At 48.0% G+C, this 18,247-nt stretch overlaps 1 protein-coding gene across 4 annotated transcripts in view; it reads right to left on the bottom strand.

The window, feature by feature from the left end:
• The window catches only part of LOC119165123 (uncharacterized), a 293,343-nt gene that overhangs the window by 129,756 nt on the left and 145,340 nt on the right, over positions 1-18,247 (bottom strand). For 2 of the 4 annotated variants that reach the window (XM_075895152.1, XM_075895162.1), the window contains exon 1: positions 16,958-17,110. The exons of the other annotated variants lie outside the window; for them this stretch is intronic. In XM_075895152.1, the coding sequence (XP_075751267.1) occupies positions 16,958-17,049 (92 nt within the window). In that variant the 5' untranslated portion in view covers positions 17,050-17,110. Of the gene's footprint in view, positions 1-16,957; positions 17,111-18,247 lie in introns of those variants that run through there. 4 annotated transcript variants of the gene reach the window in all.

Below are 18,247 nucleotides of genomic sequence, written 5' to 3'. Positions count from 1 at the left end.
AGACATGATATAGCTTGCTAGTAACAGCACTGTTTTTATTGATTGCCATGTTTGTTAACCAAATAAGCAAGCTGCAAACCTTACAGCACGATAAATTCAATGAAGGCGTCCATTCAAGTTTTCCTATACTCCCTGAGACGCACGTATAGTGATGATTTTTTTCTGTCTGGCAAGCATGTTGCCTTCCACATGAAAAGAGTTTTTCACATAGCAATAAATAGTCTCGATGAATTTGGTCCGAGCTTTATTATGCATCCTCGCTGTTTGTCCTGCTTTCGCAGCTTCCGCTATCAACAGCAGCACAAATATTGCCCAACTTGTCACATCCAAAAGACAACATTGTGGCCACCTTGTTTCAACTTTCTTCCACCTTGGTGAGACACCGTGCAGATCATGAACATTTATGATATGCTTATCTTTCTTACTTCTACCACCAGTTAATTCCTTGTTTTCTCTAGATTTCTTTTGCTCAAGAGAGCCAATTAAGCAATGTTCAGGATACCTTAACTGTTTTATATTTCCAACTGCCTCATGAAGCTCTTGTCCATCAAATCTGGACATCATTTTTTATAGAAAGCAGTAAAAAAAGAGGGGGCAATGGCATTATTGATAAATTCAGTGTTCTGGGAGATAGTCAAGGATAGATTTAACTAAACTTGGTGAATGCGTCTGACACATGTGCAGCCTTCCATGCCAGATACCGAGGCCTAAAAACCAAATGACAACGTTGCTTTCACTACCATTCCTGACATTATTTCTGTGATCAAAGTGCACACTGTGGTTCACATGGAACAGAATGTACAGCCCCCTTCACATGGAACAGAATGTACAGCCCCCTTTCTTATTAAAGTGATGATCTTGGGTTTGAATCCTATTGACAAGAAAGAAATGAGGACATGGAGATTAGGTATGGAGTTCTGATTTGTGCTATGTTTGCTTGCCTTTGGCTCTTTCTGTGGCTTACTAGAGGCAAATAATTCAAGATGTGTTGTGGAGTGTGTGGATAGTGTCATTGTATATCCAAATAGCCCAAGCTTGTGATGTTAGAAATTAAGGTGATGTTAGAATTAAGGCATTGCTGGGTGAATTGATCCCTCTCATTGGCTGACAAGGAGGGATAAATTGTGGTTGTGCCTGCCCCACTGTCAGGGAGAGGGCACTTATGGGTTACTAAAGCTCGGACTTAATGAGTTATTTAATACAATAAGGACACTGGCAATTTCAGTGTTTTGGAGATACACATGCACACAGTTCAGATGCAAAAGATGGATGCACCATCTCACTTTGTTGTGTCTGAGAAGGGGATGTGGCAGGACATTGTCTCTGGACACCTCCAGACAGGTCCGTAGCCAGACATTTTTTAAGTAGGCTTGCAAACCTTGAAAACTGCCTATTTTAATTATTTATTTTTGGTAAAACAACCTCTTTATTCGAATTTCAAGAAAAACTCGAGTCCCCCCCCCCCCCCTCCCTCTTCCGTTACGGGCCTGTCTCCAGAGATACCTTCCAGAAGTGTATCTCAAAGATCCTTTTCGAGTTGAGATCTCTGGTGATCAGGCACAATCTCTTGCGAAAGGAACATCTCTGCTGATTGCGTTCAGCAGCGATCTTGAATATATGCTCAACTCATTTCTACATCGAAGACTACCTTCACGTACAGGGGGGATGAAATTGGAATGACAATAATGAGAAACAAAACTTTTTTAACAATTGTGTTTCAGAAGCACTTGTTTTTTTTTTTGGGGGGGGGGCTATTATATGTTTGTTTATTTTTGTTATTGGCTGGATAGGTGACGTTACAGGCGGGTCAGCTTATATAATATGACCTGCAGGATCCTCTTCTTGATGTTATTCATTTAAATATATTGAGTGGATGTTGAAGACATCAGGTCGCTCGATTGCTCTGGACTCCCAGGGCCCAAATAGCCAAAATTCATAATATCTGGCACAATCGCAGCGCAACATTCCATTAATTAAAATGGCCAACGTCGCACACGCACTTGCGAAATGCACTGCGGACGACACAAAGCCCTCACGGGGAAGGCACAACTACAGGGGCAAATTTCTTCGCCAAATTTGTTGGCAGTCTGGCAACACTGAGTCCAAAATTTGGCAACTGATTCAAGCAACGCTAAACAGAACCTTGCCCTCGTTACAACGTCGACCCTTTAGCGAAAATATGCCACGTTGCATGCCTTGGAGCTGCACAACGTCTCCGTGATTTAAAAAAAAGCTCCGACACTACGACACTACCAGCACGCCGTTCCGCTGCAACAGCGCGGGTACGACAATTTGATGACCATGGAGGAAGGAATGTTGACGACGCACGCGTCACAGTGTGCATATTCGTTTGGCACGTATTACAAGCATGCTCAGACGAGAAGGCGCTCACAGTGCGATCGAGAAGCTACAGCGATATCTAAAGCAAGGGTAAACGTGTTCCACAGAGGTGTACGGGAACCACAGTAGTAAAGTCACCATGTCGGCACTTAAGAGGATTTTTTAAAATAAAATAACGTTGCAGCTGATAAATAAACGCGACTGCGGCGCAGGTGGAAATAAAAGCAAGGAAACAAACCGTGCACGATCTGATCGATCAAGCAAGCTGGACATCGAATTCCGCCGAATGCGGATCATGTGTGCATGCGTGTGTTTTCGTAATTGTGGACTAGTTAAGCGATTTTATCCACTTATTGCTTGCGAGAAACGAACGAGTATTGTTACGGCCACTTATATATATTTTCCAGGCACGGACACTTCGTAATGCACTTTGTAAAAAAGTGCTCAACAGTGAAAGGAAACCTACTCGCTCACCCCCCGCGTCCCTCCCTCTCATTCTCTAGGCGTACAGGAGTAAGTGTTGCAATTCGTCCTCCCGTTTCTCTCGTTTTGACGAAGGACTAAGCAGTTGCTCTCCGAAATTTGCGCACGGCACGCATGCTTCTGCAGTTCATCCTTTGTTGGAGTAAAGCGCCCTTTTCGGATGAACGGCGCAGTTACTCCTCAAAACTTTTTAGAGTGCAGCCGACCAACTTATTAACTCAAGGACGCGTGGACAGGATTTTACTACAGCACGTACTAAGGTGAACATATTTGAACTGATGACCAGTGTTATTTGGTCGGACCAAAAATACCAGCTTGACAAGCGGCGATGAATTTTTCAGAAATGAAACGGCCAGCCTTCAACGGACCAGTATCGCAGATACTCCAGTTGGACACGCAACACACTGTGACAATACAGAGACAGTGATATGAAGTGAAATAACAAAGATACATTTGAATAAGACTTCACCGACCTGATTGGACATTGATTCAGCAGCATAACCGGCTGACTCATTCACTGAAAATGTTGAGCTTAATTGGACTAATTGAAAAAAAGCGGTTTCCTGATACGCTTGCAGGAAGAACTGCGTCGTCAATGCTTTCATTCGTTGCTTCATTTCGTTTTACGCTAAAATACTACACATAGATTATCAAAGCAAGCAGCAGTGTACACGGCTCCGTATTAGTTTATTCCACCTGGACCGGCGCTCTATATACGCGAAATTTCGGGTCATGTTACGCAGAGTAAAAACGCGTATGAACCCGGCCAAACACACATTCTATTTTGGTTACGTTTACGCGGGACCCCTGTCAATACCCTAAGAGGCGCACCCAAATTTATAGGCGCACGTAGGTTTCTCGCGCAATGCCCTTATCAAGTACTGAGGTCAACACGAAAAGCTAGATTACTTAGCGACCAATCCACGAACGCGCCGCTACGCTGGACGCTTTGACCTTCCTTAACATCGCGTGCCCTACAACGAATACCTGAAACTTGAAAAAAAGAAATATAACGATAAGGTCATTATTGCCCCATGGTGAACGATAGCATCGAAGTGCAAATGGTTTCAAGTTGATAATTTCGTTTACAAACGACACCATCGTGTTCGTGGCGGCATCTATAGATATACAGGCAGAAACAGAAAGGTTGACTCGTATAGCTTCCCTTTAATTACCCTGTGCCCTTCGGGAATAATTGAGAGATCCAGCGAGAACAATTAGGCAAAAGTGTGCGCGTTGCTATATACAGCGGGAAGCTTTCGAATCCTCACACTCGTGCCACCGTTATTTTCGTTCTCGCGCCTCGGGCTGACGAAGTGAAAACAGCGCGCACGGGGCTCGGTGAAGATGACCGCCAGGGGCGGTATTCTAATTTACCGCGGCCCGGTTCTTCGTTGGCTTCTGGTCCACTCTCCGGCGTATACACAGCTCGCCAAAGCACCTAGGGGCCCGCGACCACCTAATATAGCCCGATGCTGCCAAGCAATGCGGGAGAGGCCGTTGCAGAAGCTGCTACTTCGAAAGTTTTTTGCCTCCACCGCAAGTGGGCTAGCGAGGCGAGATACGTTTGCGAAAATCCAGTATACAACCCCCCCCCCCCCCCCATTACTTCGTCAAGGTCAGGGAAAGAAGCCTCGGGCAGAACAGCGGTCATGGGCGATCGGTCATTCGTGGTGTAGTGGCCGCCACTATATATAAGGCTGATCTGGCTGCGGCCTGCGAGGACCAGTTTGTTCAAGCAACAGCCAGTGCGTGTGGATCTGCGAGTGTGTGTGCTTGGAGTGCGTTTGCCCAGTGGCGGCACCTATAAATAGTCGCGCCGCAGTCTACGCAGGACGATCTCTTTGCGCCTCGAACGCACGGAGAGAGACTTGATTCTCGCGTGTGATTCTCTCTTTTCGTTCGGGACGAGTCGCATTTAATGGCCGAGATGACGCGCGCGACAATTTCGGGGAAGAAACGGGTTATACGGTCGCGTAATGAACTGCGCACGCCTTTAGGAGTTTCATGTCTTGCTCTTCTTTCATCTACCGCCACATTTGGTATATCTGGCTAGGAATCGTTGTGAGAGTACACATATATAAGGATCACAGCTATCCACGCGAGATCTATAGGAGAGATATATATACTCGTCGATTAGGGCGAATTGCCGACACATTACCCTTCTCCCTTCGTGCTCCATTTTTTTGCGAGGTGTCCGAGCGTAACAAACGGGCTGCTCGCACGTATATACACGCCATAGAACCGGCACTAGAGGCTCTTATACCGCAATAGGGCAGTCGGTCCCCTCGACACCTTTCTGTAAGCACGCATATGCTGGAAGCGCAGAGGCATCGGCAAAAAAATGAATAAATATTTACAAACGGCAGATACACACGCTTCGGTCAACGCTGCTGCCTAACTTCACTTTGCGGCGTATATAGCCCTAAGCCAATACTAAATTATCGAATTATCGAATGTGCCATCGGAAAGCAGGTTCGTTCGATTCGATCGCCGGCCGCGGCACGCATGTACGTTAGGCTCCATTAGGGACGCCCTTGTTTTCCTTACTTGCCTCACATATGGTATAGGTTATCCAAAACCCGCGTAACGTACCCTTGCCTATTGGGTCCCTTATCGGTACTATCTTAACCTAAGGCCACCACACAGAAGAGGTGCGCTTTTTGTCGCCTGTGTCAGGTATACTTCGCGCACGGTTCAGTTTTGTCGCGAATCATATAGGCGACAATAAGTGAAAACGCCACGTCGAAGAAAAGCACCCGAGTAGGAACTGAAAAAAAAAAAAAAAAGTTTCGTTGACATGCACTCGTGAGCAAAAGTAAACGAACCATTGCCATTTGTATAACTTTGCCTTCAGCGGTCTAGTGGCGAGCCGCCTGCTGTCGAGCGAAATTCTCTGATAAATTCTGTCAGAGCTCAATGCTCTCAACAACAGACGGCTGGCGACCAGACGGCGTAGACATCGAGTTGATGATATGTGGGGTTCATCGTCCCAAAACCACCATATGATCATGAGAGACGCCGTAGTGGAGGACTCAAGAAATTTTGACCAACTGGGGTTCTTTAACGTGCACCCAAAATTGAGCACACGGGCCTATAGTTTCGCCTACATCAAGAGTGCAGCCACCGCAGCCCGGATTCGATCCCGCCACCTGCGGATCAGCAGCCGAGTACCTTAGCCACTAGACCACCACGGTGGAGCGTAGACATCGAGTTCTGGACACACTCCCGTGGTTCGCATACTTCTGATCACGGGTGTATAGATCAACTGTAAACATCCGCCACCTATGATCGATCGAAAAAGGTGAACGCACACTCATCAGCAAAACGTGTACAGTACGTTGGCTACGCAACTAATGCGAATGCCTGCTCTATTACAGCGTAATACTACTTCTAATCAAGCTGGTGAATACAGGTCGCGGCGGCAAATGCGGACTTGAACACTTATTTGGAGGCTATGTCCCGAGACGAGATGAGAATAGCTTTCTTGAACATTTCGCGACCTTTCAAGTCTTTATTTTTATTTATTTATTTATTTATTTATTTATTTATATTTGGCAGAATAAGAAAAGCTGGGCTACGTTAGAGCTGGCTATCCCAACATCATGACAGTAATATAGAAGTTTTCGCAGTTGGTTGTACTGTTTAGTGGAATGTAAATTTGCAACCGAGTTCTAACCAATGAACCAACGGCGACAACTTCTGACGTTCAGATCTCAATGAAATGTTCAATTCCCATTCCGACCGTATTCCAAGTAAACCAGTAAGAATTCGCAATGCGGCCTGCTGGAAGCTCATAATTGCAGGAACTTCAATGCCTATTACATAACGATTGATGTCCACAGCACTGCGTCTCTCTAACCGAAAGAGACAGAGAGAGCTTGTGACTTCTGAGCAGTATAAGTTACAAAAGAAAAAGTAGGGAGATTATTTCAGGCTGGGGAAACGAAACAGAGAGGGGACTGTACACGATGAAGAGAGGCCTGAACTCAGCACGGTCGCACGAAACAACAGGGAAAAGGAAAATAATATATCGAGGAAAACGCACGTGGACGCGGGGAAACAAGAAATTAATACGAGCGTACCGAAACACGAAATCACACGCGCCACATGACGTACTCGCGAATGCCTCGCGGCTGCTCCCAATCCACTTTTGCAGCCAAGGACACTTTCAATGCGGACACCAGGAAAAAAAGGGGGGGCGAACAATGAGTCTTAATCGTTGCAGGAAAACAAATTAAATAAGTGTGTCGTCAGGAGCTTCTTCCTTCTATACGCACCATCGCTCTCATCGTTACGCTAACGACCGCGATCGTAATAATCGATCAGAATTAGGTCTTGCGCACTTGGCCACTGCAGCATGCTGCAAATGCGAGATATCCCGAAGCTATGCACTGACATAGACGGAGCTTTTCGGGGCTTGATTACGACATCACCGCGGCGGCACAAAACGCATTGGCGTCGTTATATCAGCATCGTCAGAAGCAGGATCACTCGTTCCTCGAGCATTTTTCTTGTTTACGTTTTTTTAGGCATTAAGGCTCCTAGCAACAACGCCCCACAGCCTCCAGGTTTCGTACTCGGGCGATTCTTTCTTTTCTTTCTTTTTTTCCCCTCTCTCCAAGGAGCCGTGTACACACGTGAGCCTATTCAAACAAGGCCGCGCGAAGTGAAAACGAACTCGTGCGGGTCGGCAACGATGCCGCTTTCAAATAAGACAATGGCTAAGAGGAAAAAAAAAACACGCAGCGCCGGCTGGGCTCGCGCATGCGTCTTGGAGCGAACGCTGCAGGCCACGGCGACCACGCAAGCTCATTGTGAGGCAGGGAACAACACCGCAGACCACATGCACAGACGCAAAGTACCTGTATAGCGACCAAAAAGCTTCCCCGAGCATAATGCAACAGCTGAACAATGCTTGTAGTGTCTCATTTGTGAGCGGCTGTATCGTTTCCCTCGCCGCGAGCATCCAGCCGTTTAGTAAAGTTTTATCCTCTATTACTCTGAGAGGTCCGGACGAGTCTGTCTGCACGCTGTTAGAGTCAGTTAACGTACAGAAGCGCCTCAGCAATTGTATACAAGAATCGAACCACTTTATTCCGACCAAACTCGAGCTATAGACTATTTAAAGTTAGACAAGTGGGCGGGGCCGTCTCGAGCTACTAAGCGAATGCTTCCCGTTCTTTTTGTTTTCGTACACCACGACGTGAATCAACATGGTTGTGAAACCTCCAAACACACCAACCCAACTGTATTCACACGTATGCGACTACAGTAGCACTTGCTCGTTTAGTTGTAAATATACGAAACGGCAAGTTGAACAGCCCAGTACGGCAGCACCGAAATATATCCGTTAAATAGACTACAGACGAACAATGAAAATGAAGCGGTCCCGTCACTGCTGATACATACGGATGAGGAGGATGTACATCTGGTGACGATATCTTAAGATATCGAAGAGGAAAGCAAGTCGTGTGCCGCTCTCAAAATAACAGTTTTTTCACACCGCGAAAGCAGCTTTTTCCAGGATGAAGCCCTCAGCAAGGGGTCAGCGCTTGCTGACAGACCTATATGCCACAATTATGTTCCTGTCTTCAGGCGGTAACACCTATATATACAGTGCCCCAGAGTTGGTATCGGTATAATAAGCCTGCAAACACTTCGAAACATGACAAACCACTATCGTGTTTATAGCGTAGTGTCGATGCCAGTTGGCACTACACCAGAGCTTTCTCAATTCTTTATAACGCAGACACCTTATGGATAACGATGAAAAAGATTCTTTTTATTCCCTAAAGGGTGTCTGGGCAAGTGGGTGGGGCTCTCAGTCCAGAACTCAACTGGCCTTTGCAGCTCGCTGCTTGAGGCTTGGTCGTGCAAAGCCAACTAGCTTTCCAGATCCTTGCTAGCAAGCCATCTCCCACTGCCTCGGTCTACACGTTGTCTCCAAAAGTGGATAATTGACATTCTGGGGCCGCGAGTCGCGTTCCCACGTAATGTGGACCAGAGTTGGGAGTTCGCCAAACCACGGACAGCAGCGCGCGTATATTGTGGGCTTTGTGTGGTGGTTTCATTGTATGTGAGGTTATACGTGTTGGTCTGTACTCGACGTTAATCTCGCACCTGTCCTCCGGTAAGATCAGAATGTACATGACAATATTTTGCCATTCTCTTCATTGGTTCTAACGCCAGATAACGAAAAAGGCGAATTAACCAGGTTAACGACAAAAAATATTGGCGGAGAAACCGTGGGCGTCCGTCTACACTCGGGTGTACGATGACATGTGCCTCTGGTATTCAGTGAAACGCCGGAACCTCCCGAATAATTCGCTATACGTGTCACTTAGTTATAAACGGCTGCGCTCAATGACGCTCGCAATATAGCCGGCGCACAAGGTATCCTTCGTTATGGTATAGTGACTTCATTGTAGAAGAATTCTCGTTATAGAGGCATTCGATCACACACTTCAAAGCTCGGAGTGCGCGAAGCTCAGAAGTCACAAGCTCTCATTCAAAACCATCATTACGGAAACGCTCCATACAGCGTTGCACCCAATATCACTATGCGACCACCTGTTGCTATGTGCTGCGCCATGTCCACACTAGCGAGCAAGCACGCCCCGTGCACGAGCGGTGGGAGGTCGGAGTATACTTTAGCGTGCGCCGTTATCTGCGCCCATTTCCACTCGCCGCAGTTGGGAACCAAGCATCATCGGAATGCGGAGCCGTGCGACAGCTCAGCATGCTGCGGCGACCCTCGTCGCGAACCGGAGCATGGCGCCAGAGTACGGCAACAACGCTTCCTTCAGCTTGACGGGCGCCTGCGAAACAATTGAGTGCCCGCGACATTCTCTGCTATCGTCGCGCAGAGCGAGTCAACAACTGCGCGTGGTAGAAGCTCCATGTACGCAATTTCAAGCTCCCGTTCGTATCCGCGGAATAAACGAGGATTGTGATTCGCTAACATATAATTATCGAGGAGCCCCACATGCTTAATCCCAAAGTGATGATGATGAAAAGCAAACCCATACAAACGAGCCCAAGTCACACAGCCTACTACTATGCACCGCGGAAGCGTAAAGAAAATCGAAAGGAGCCAAGAATTATTATTAAAATGATTATTGGTCGTGACATGGGCCAATAAACAACACACAGCAGCGATTCAGGAAAAACAATGTTCCAGTAGCAACAAGTTCCTCTCCTGACAACGCTGTAAAGGCCAATAAAGTGGAATGCTGGGCCAGTTGGTACAACATAATGCGGAAATATATGAGCGCACAAGGTATAGAAGGAAGGAAGCACTTGACAGGAAAGACGCTCAACTCAACGCCCAACAGTTGTAAGTTGAGCGTCTTTCCTGTCAAGTGCTTCCTTCCGTCTCCCTTGAGCGCTCATATATATTTCCAGATTATGCTGTAAATGCCAATTTAGTTGCATCACTTACATCCTTCCGCCATACAGCGAAGCTATGCTGATAAATGGCGCAGTTCCATCCACGAAGCCATCGAGCGTCGCGTCTCCGAAATAAAATCACACTCATGTAAGTTAGTAGTAGTAGTAGTAGTAAAAAACTTCATTGTGTACAATACACACAGGCTAGACTCCAGTGCCCCGAGGAATATACAGGGTGAAGAGCGAAGTCTGTCCGGCAGGGTAGTGCCCCTATTCCAGGGCCCCACTGGCGCGAGTCATCCGTTCAGCTATGTGGATCAGTCGGGGCTGATCCACCAGGGCTGGGCTATAGACAGCAGTGCCTCCCATTCCTCCCATGTGCCATTGGAGTCGTGTTCTTCGTCGTGCTCTGCACACTCCCACGTGATGTGAAAGAGTGTTGGGGTGGCTCCACACCACGGGCATATATCTCTGTACGCCGTGGGGTAGATCAGGTGAAGAGTGTAGGTTGTTTGTGGTGCGCTGTAAATGAACTTGGCCTTAAATGACTTTGGGACCCTGTCTCTCGAGCTTGAAAATAATGAAACGAAACCATCGTTCGCGCATGTATACGTATTTGGCGTCGCATTATCTCGGCGTCGCCACTGCATACGGCGGCGGAATAGCTCGCGCACTTCAATCGCGAGTGCGCCAGAACGCATTAGAGAGTTTTAGTATTGCGTACGCTGCATGCGTGGCGGCGTTGCGTACGTAAGGACGCCACGTTCTGCGTAGTGCGCATGCGCAGACCGCAACGCGCACGTATCGCGTTACGTACGCAGCCGCTGCGTAAGCACGCATGAAATGCGTGCGTGCGTACGTATGAGGTGATCGCGCCGCTCTCCAACAAGTTCGCGACAGCGCGAGACTTCGTTTTGCAAAATGGCGGCATCGAAGGCAAGCACCGACCGGCTCTATGGCTTAAAATATGGCCATAATCTGGCTGTAACACTTGGATTGGCTCACATTGGCTGTAAACAACACGTACTTCTATTTTGATCTACCAGATGGCGCAACACGCTTCACGCTCGTTACGTGCGCGGGTAGTATACGGCGTATACACTAAAAGCCGATTAGTGGCAAACGACGCGACGTAACGCAAGGCGCTTGCGTGATGCGTACGTAGCACCATTCCGCAGTACTAAAACTCTCTATTGTTGTTCTGCGCGATACGGGCAACCAGCGCGCTTAGACAAGCGCACGAGTTCCGACGCGTACATTTATGTACGAGCCTGCGTTCGCGCCGCCCTATGGATGGCTTCGACGCGCAGAGAGAAACATTCGCTTGTTGCCAAGGCGGCGTGCACAAGTATAGGCGAGGTGTGCCCTTGCGACATGCAGTCGACGATGGATGATCCTACCCCCTCCTCCCTTTTCATCGGTCTCTCGACACTTTCCTCGGCCTCTATATAACGTACCATATAACGCCTATGCCTTTGCCGACAACGTGAGCTAGAGACACCACTTCCTGGCAAGGAACAGAGAACGCGCCGTCTTTTATTCGCCATACACGCGCGCCAACGGATATTTATTACGCAGGCTCGATGTGTTCGCTCGTCACGAAAGCGAGTGCTCGGACCTTTCTTTCATCAGCCACGCGCGCCTGTACCTCAGTTGCGTAACTCCCGTGCCCTTGACAAGAAAGCGAGGCCCTGTCGTGAGGTTGTATACGCGAGTCATCGCATAACTGCCGGCTGATGCGTATACACGATCGATATACACCAAAAGATGCAGTAAGGCGCACAAACAAATCGTCACGTCCACTGCTGGTCACGCAGATCCAGAGTACGTGCAGCTATAGTCTTCGACCTATCCCAGAGAATCAATAACATGATGATCTTCGCGACTAGCATATATTGACGGCATTAAATGCGTAAGGGACCTAAAGTAAAAACGAAACTCCACATAAATTCACACACTACTGACCAAATAAAAAGAAATCAATGAGCTCATGTCCTTAGCGGCGTATTTCACGAAATAAGCGTCACGGAAAGAAATTTGGCAGCTTTTGCAAAGCATGCGCTGAGAGGAGATGTTTGCTGCTTTCCTTGTACGAGCTGTTCCGAGACAACACCACTCAAAAAGAAGAAACAACGAGAAAAAGGAGGTTCCGGTGAAGGAGAAGTTTTGGGAGAAATTTTTCGAAAGCGCCTACAACCAAATCAACACAGCGGGAGTCGCAAGTCCACGCAGATGATATTAGCAAGCCACCCACAGCCGAAGCATTCACGGAGCGACAATGTAAATGGCATTAGTCGAGGTAGAAAGGACAAGTGACGAAAGGACAACTGGCCCGCCGACAGCCAACGTTGAAGTGATGAATGGGGAGCGCAAAATACAAAAGTCCGTAGGCGCACCACACAAAAAAAGGCAAATAAACGAAATATCTAGCATGTACGGATATATGCGGTCACACGCACACGACTGCATGCTGTGAACACAACAGAATGCTACTCATATGTCAACGTTCGCCGTTACAAGCTCTAGCAGTGGATATTTTGCTAAGAACTACTGCACGTGATGCATCATACGCTGACCACTACACGATGTCGCACTTCTGACAGCTCATTCATTCACTCACTCACACACTCACACTCACTCACTCACTCACTCACACACACACACACACACACACACACACACACACACACACACACACACACACACACACACACACACACACACACACACACTACACGCGTGCGATTTGTATGCCATTTGAAGTAAATATATTGTAGCCCCTCTCTGAAAGTCCGCTCACAAGTCAGCCGTTACTCAAGTGACCTCTCGAAGCAGTGCACACACAGTGGCAGTTTCTCGTTCCGTTCCGACCACCGGCAAATCAACTAGACCACCATCTTGAATCACGGCATTCTGCAGAAAAGCAGTAATCGGAGAGTCGCGCCTACAATTGAAAAAGCTTCGCGATCGCTTTACCGTCCCTTGTCTCTGCAGCAGGTCGGAACGGCCAGCGGTATCGTTAACTACTAATTCTGAGGTTTTATCTGCCAAAAAAAAACTTATGATTACAGGCAGCAATGCCACAGTAAGGAGATTCCTGATTACTTCTGACAACCTATGGCCCTTTTCAGATAAATGCTCCTCAGCAAGCACTTTATTATTATTATTATTATTATTATTATTATTATTATTATTATTATTGTTATTGTTATTGTTGTTGTTGTTGTTGTTGTTGTTGTTGCTGTTGTTGTTGTTGTTGTTGTTGTTCGATACAAAGACGTTGTATAGTATCCAGTTGCGGTTAGCAAGCAATTAAGTTTATTTCATAGGAAGTCACAGGTTGAAACCAGATTCCCCCCGACCCCAGGCTCCGTAACTGGCCATCCAACCTCTATTTAGGTGAAAGGCAAAAGCAAATATGAGCGTTCGCGCGTCGTGTGTGGCGTCGTACGCGACAAACACTATTGTGATAACAGCGCGGAGTGACAGGGTGACCCGAAATCGCATTTACGCAATCGGATCGTCCGGCAAAGAGTGATGATACGGGCCTGCAGAACGAGAGACTCATGTCGGGCTGCACGTAGAGCGAGAAATCGGGCGTCTGCGAGTTTCGACAGAGCAATAAATAGGTTATCGGGCGGCGCGATAAGCTCGAGCAGCCTCTTTCCAACACGAAGTCGGGCTGACGGAATTGTCAACAAAAAAAAAGGCACTACATTCTGAACAAAACCGAGCCCTAAGATAGATAGTTCATACCCTTCTACGTGATAGAAAGAAAGAAAAAAAGAAAGAAAGAGAAAATAAAGACAGACGGACAGAAAGAAAGAAAAAAGAGAAAAGAGAGAAAGAGAACGAAAGAAGGAAGAGAAAAGAGAGAAAGAGAAAGAAAGAAGGAAGAGAAAAGAGAGAAAGAAGAAAGAAAGAGATAAATAAGAAAAAAGAAAGAAAGAACGAAAGCAAGAAAGAAAGAAAGAAAGAAAGAAAGAAAGAAAGAAAGAAAGAAAGAAAGAAAGAAAGAAAGAAAGAAAGAAAGAAAGAAAGAAAGAAAGAAAGTGAATAGTGAGCCGGACTGCGTACATGTCACCTTTCTAATAACGAATAGGTCGCATTTTTTGGAAAGGAATGCGGGGGAGGCAACAATACATATTGCAAGCTAAGTAGCAACCCGATCATCACCGTGCAAAGCATATATTCGTCGTGTCTTCAAAACAGAGAGAGCACTACAAGTAAACACGTCCCGGATGCTACACTGGGAGTCTAACTTGAGTTGCATAGTTCCTTCTCTCGTTCTTTCAAAAGGTCAGTTGTGCCGAGTTTGACCTCGCTAGGGGATCATTGTAGCCCACAATCTGCCAACGCAGAACCGACATCGGCTCTGCGTTCGAGACTCTGTTTACGAAGGGGGCGATTGTCTTCTGCATCCTGTGTCAGCAGAGGAAGAAGCACTTGGGGCGGACGAAGGTCACCTCGGGCCAACAAATCGGTGTTTTATAACAAGCAGGAATTAAGCCCAAATATCCGAATGCGTGCACCGTAAAGGAAGCTACCGTACATGAGTTGCAACAGAAAACTAGGCCGGTTCCTCAACTCCTCACAACTTGTCCCGCACCATAGGATGTCAACTAAATTCAACTAGACCTTCATGTATCAAATTAACTCACAAATTGGTGGACTTGAGACAACTGTCAGTTTGGTGCTTTATGGGCTGGAGGACCAAGCGAAGAAAGCATAAGCGTTTTGTTTTTAACTGTCAGAACCATAGTACACAAGGCATGCCACATCGACGCTCTCAAAATTACTTTTGACCAATTGTGATTACTTAACATAAACCTAGATATATAGGTGCACCTGCACATTTCGCAGTTCGCCACAATATTAATGCGGCTGTCTTCACCAGGAACACAACCCGTTTTCTCGTGCTTAGCAGAGCAACGCCAAAGCCGCTAATTCACCAGTACAGCAGGGAAGCACATGTGAATTATCGGAGCATTATTTAGTGGCTCAGCAACAGCACAGAACCGTGTTACACTACTGATCGACCGACACGAGCCGTTCTCACTTCATCTGCGCTGCCAGGAGTCAGCGAGAAGGAGCATGCGAATACGCATATACCTCCAGGTATAAACACGCCCTCTACCTTGGCAAAACATTCGTCGAATTCCTTTCGCGTTTGCTCGGCGATATCGCCACTCCGGGTTCTGCGAAGAAGAGTGGATCACGTGCACTCACGTTGTCACGCTGGCCTTCACGGAAGTAGCTGAACCGACTACGAGGTGCGCTGATTGCGTGCGTGCTGCTCTTCACGATACACTCCGCGAGAGATAAGCGCGCACGGCGCTCGATAACAGATAGCGACACAGAGCGATCGACCCGACATCGCCGTGCAAGCTCAGCAGTCTGTGATGAAACGTTGGCGGCGACAGATGTCGATAACGGCAGGTGTGGGTAAAGGCACGTCCAGGTTTCTTTGTTCTTTTTTTTTTTTGTAGACGCCGTCAAGAGGAAAAAAAAGAGGGGGTTCTTCAGAAAGCACAGCAAGAGACAAGATGATATCGGGCATAACGGAGCGATGACAGACAGGCAGCATGCAGCAGCCACAAGATATCGACAAGTACGGCACTCTGATACCCAGCATCACAATGTAAAAACTGCAGCGAGATACGTGATCGATTGATTGATTGATTGATTGATTGAGTGAGTGAACGAGTGAGTGAGCGATTGGTTGATCGATCAATTGATTGATTGATCGATCGAGCGATCGATTGATTGATTGATTGATTGATTGATTGATTGATTGTTATGTGAGGTTTACCGTCCGCAAACCACGATTTGATCATGAGAGGCACCGTAGTGGAGGGCTCCGGAAGTTTCGACCACCCTGGGGTTCTTTAACGTGCACCCAAATCTGAGCACACGGGCCTACAACATTCCCGCCTCCATCGGAAATGCAGCCGCCGCAGCCGGGATTCGATCCCACGACCTGCGGGTCAGCAGCCGAGTACCTTAGCCAACGCGGCGGGGCGAGTGAGTGAGTGAGTGAGTGAGTGAGTGAGTGAGTGAGTGAGTGAGTCGGAATGCTTAGCGACGTGTAGACGCCCTGGTCAGCTTTGAATTACCGCAATGCACGAGTACAGAAAATGAAACCACGGCGCGATCGCCAGCTTGCGCCTCCAGCATCGACGAGCGAACGGAAGGTAACAATACGACATTGTTAGAGGCGTACAATGGGGGGCATTGAAAAGCCGCGAGCACGCGTTCAACCTGTGGAACGCATGCTCATAAGATCATTTTTGCCCACAGGTACGAGGACTTCTACGTATTATTGCCGCTGACAACGAGTCACGACCACGAAACACTCGGCAGGGTGTCGACGGAACGCTCTAGAAAAACACTCAACTAGAAATAAGCTGAACAGCACAATGAAAAAAAAAAGCACGATCTCTCGCAATGAAAAAACAAAACAAGGGCACAATCTCTAGAAAATCATGTAATCACAACAACAACATGAAATGCAACACCTTGGCGATGGTACAGGATGATGGACGCAACTCTGAAAATACGTAAATTAAACAACGCTACAACTGAAAATAAGACGAGCACGCCCGGTCACACCAGCTATTCGAGCCATAAGACTACATCACAGCATTAACCCGAAGCGCACGCTGCGAAAGGTGCCGTCGGCAGGGCGAGGCGAGAAGCGAAAGCATTTCACGCTTATTCTCGTTATTCTCTTCCGCCTCACCAGTCATCGTCGTCGTCAGAGGCGTCTCCGAAAGGAACGGGGCGTCGCTCTTTCGGACGTCCGCGTCGCAGCGTGTCCCACAGGGCCTTCATCGCGTCGTCGATTCCGTGCACGCAGGTGCCGGCGAATTCGCCCAGGTGTCGTCCGTCTCTCCGACCACAAACGGAACACCTCCGCGGGACGGCGGAGGCGAAAACAATCGTCCGCTCTACGGCACGTTACGTGCGCGTTTCGTGGAGGGAGAGGGAAGATTAGGGCCGAGGAATTTCGGCGCCGCTGCTTGTCGAGAGCGCGGCCGTACAATGCGCGCCTGAGTCTAACCCCCGCGGAACTTTATCTGAGGCGCGCAGCAGAAAAAGATATACACGAGAGACGCACAAAACTCCCCCCATCTTATCGTATAGCTGTCGCGGAGTCGTCTCTCTCCCTGGAGACGTGCCCAGAACGAGCCAACCGGAACCGCCTCCGCACGTGACGAAGTCGAGAAATGCGCAGGGGAAAAAAACAAACAAAAAAACACGCACGGAGCAGCAGCCACGCCCACCAGCCCCGGGTACTAACACAACCAGCACGATCTCGCACAGCGTGCGGGGGTCCACATTTCGCGTGGAAATTACTCATCACAGTTGCAACGGTAATAGGCTCTAAAGCGAGTATACGTCTAATTATTGTACTGTACGGAAGACAGATAAGAGTGCATCATTACCCGGGAAACCACACGGTGACGTAACGTGCAAACACATGTCACCAGAAGGTGCTAATTCCGTCGTCAGAATAAAATAAACATTACGAACTATACGATGATGCAGTTCAATTATCCGGGACAGAAAACTGAAGTGAAGAAAAGCACATGACGGTCTTTTGTATCTGTCACAAACGACTCCAATTTTCGGAGCATCCGCGGGCCCCACCTACCAAGGAAGGGCGCTTTTGTGTTGGGGGACGACATCCGCCGACTATAACGACCCAGCGTGGCGCCGGCTCGTCTTCCCTGCACCGGTACCGGAAGGGGCACCGGCGATCTAAACAGGGAATATTACTCCCAGATGAGACGGGAGCACGTGTACGCCCCTGAGGCGGTTTGAACTGCATCGGAAGAGCAGTTGACGTATAGACAGCAACAAGTGCGGTCGTCGGTGTCGCGAGTCTCGCGTAGGCGGCGAGCACGGAGTGACCCGCGCAACGTATTGAGACGGCTGCAATTCCGGGCACCCTCGTCGTCTACCAAGCCGGCGAGACCTTCAGCGGCACCCGTCAACTCCCCTACGTGCACCAAGGGCTGGTTTGGTC

The sequence above is a fragment of the Rhipicephalus microplus genome, chromosome 1, assembly GCF_043290135.1.
Source record: "Rhipicephalus microplus isolate Deutch F79 chromosome 1, USDA_Rmic, whole genome shotgun sequence".
Classification (NCBI taxonomy): domain Eukaryota; kingdom Metazoa; phylum Arthropoda; class Arachnida; order Ixodida; family Ixodidae; genus Rhipicephalus; species Rhipicephalus microplus.
This window is presented reverse-complemented; position numbering and strand designations above follow the sequence as displayed.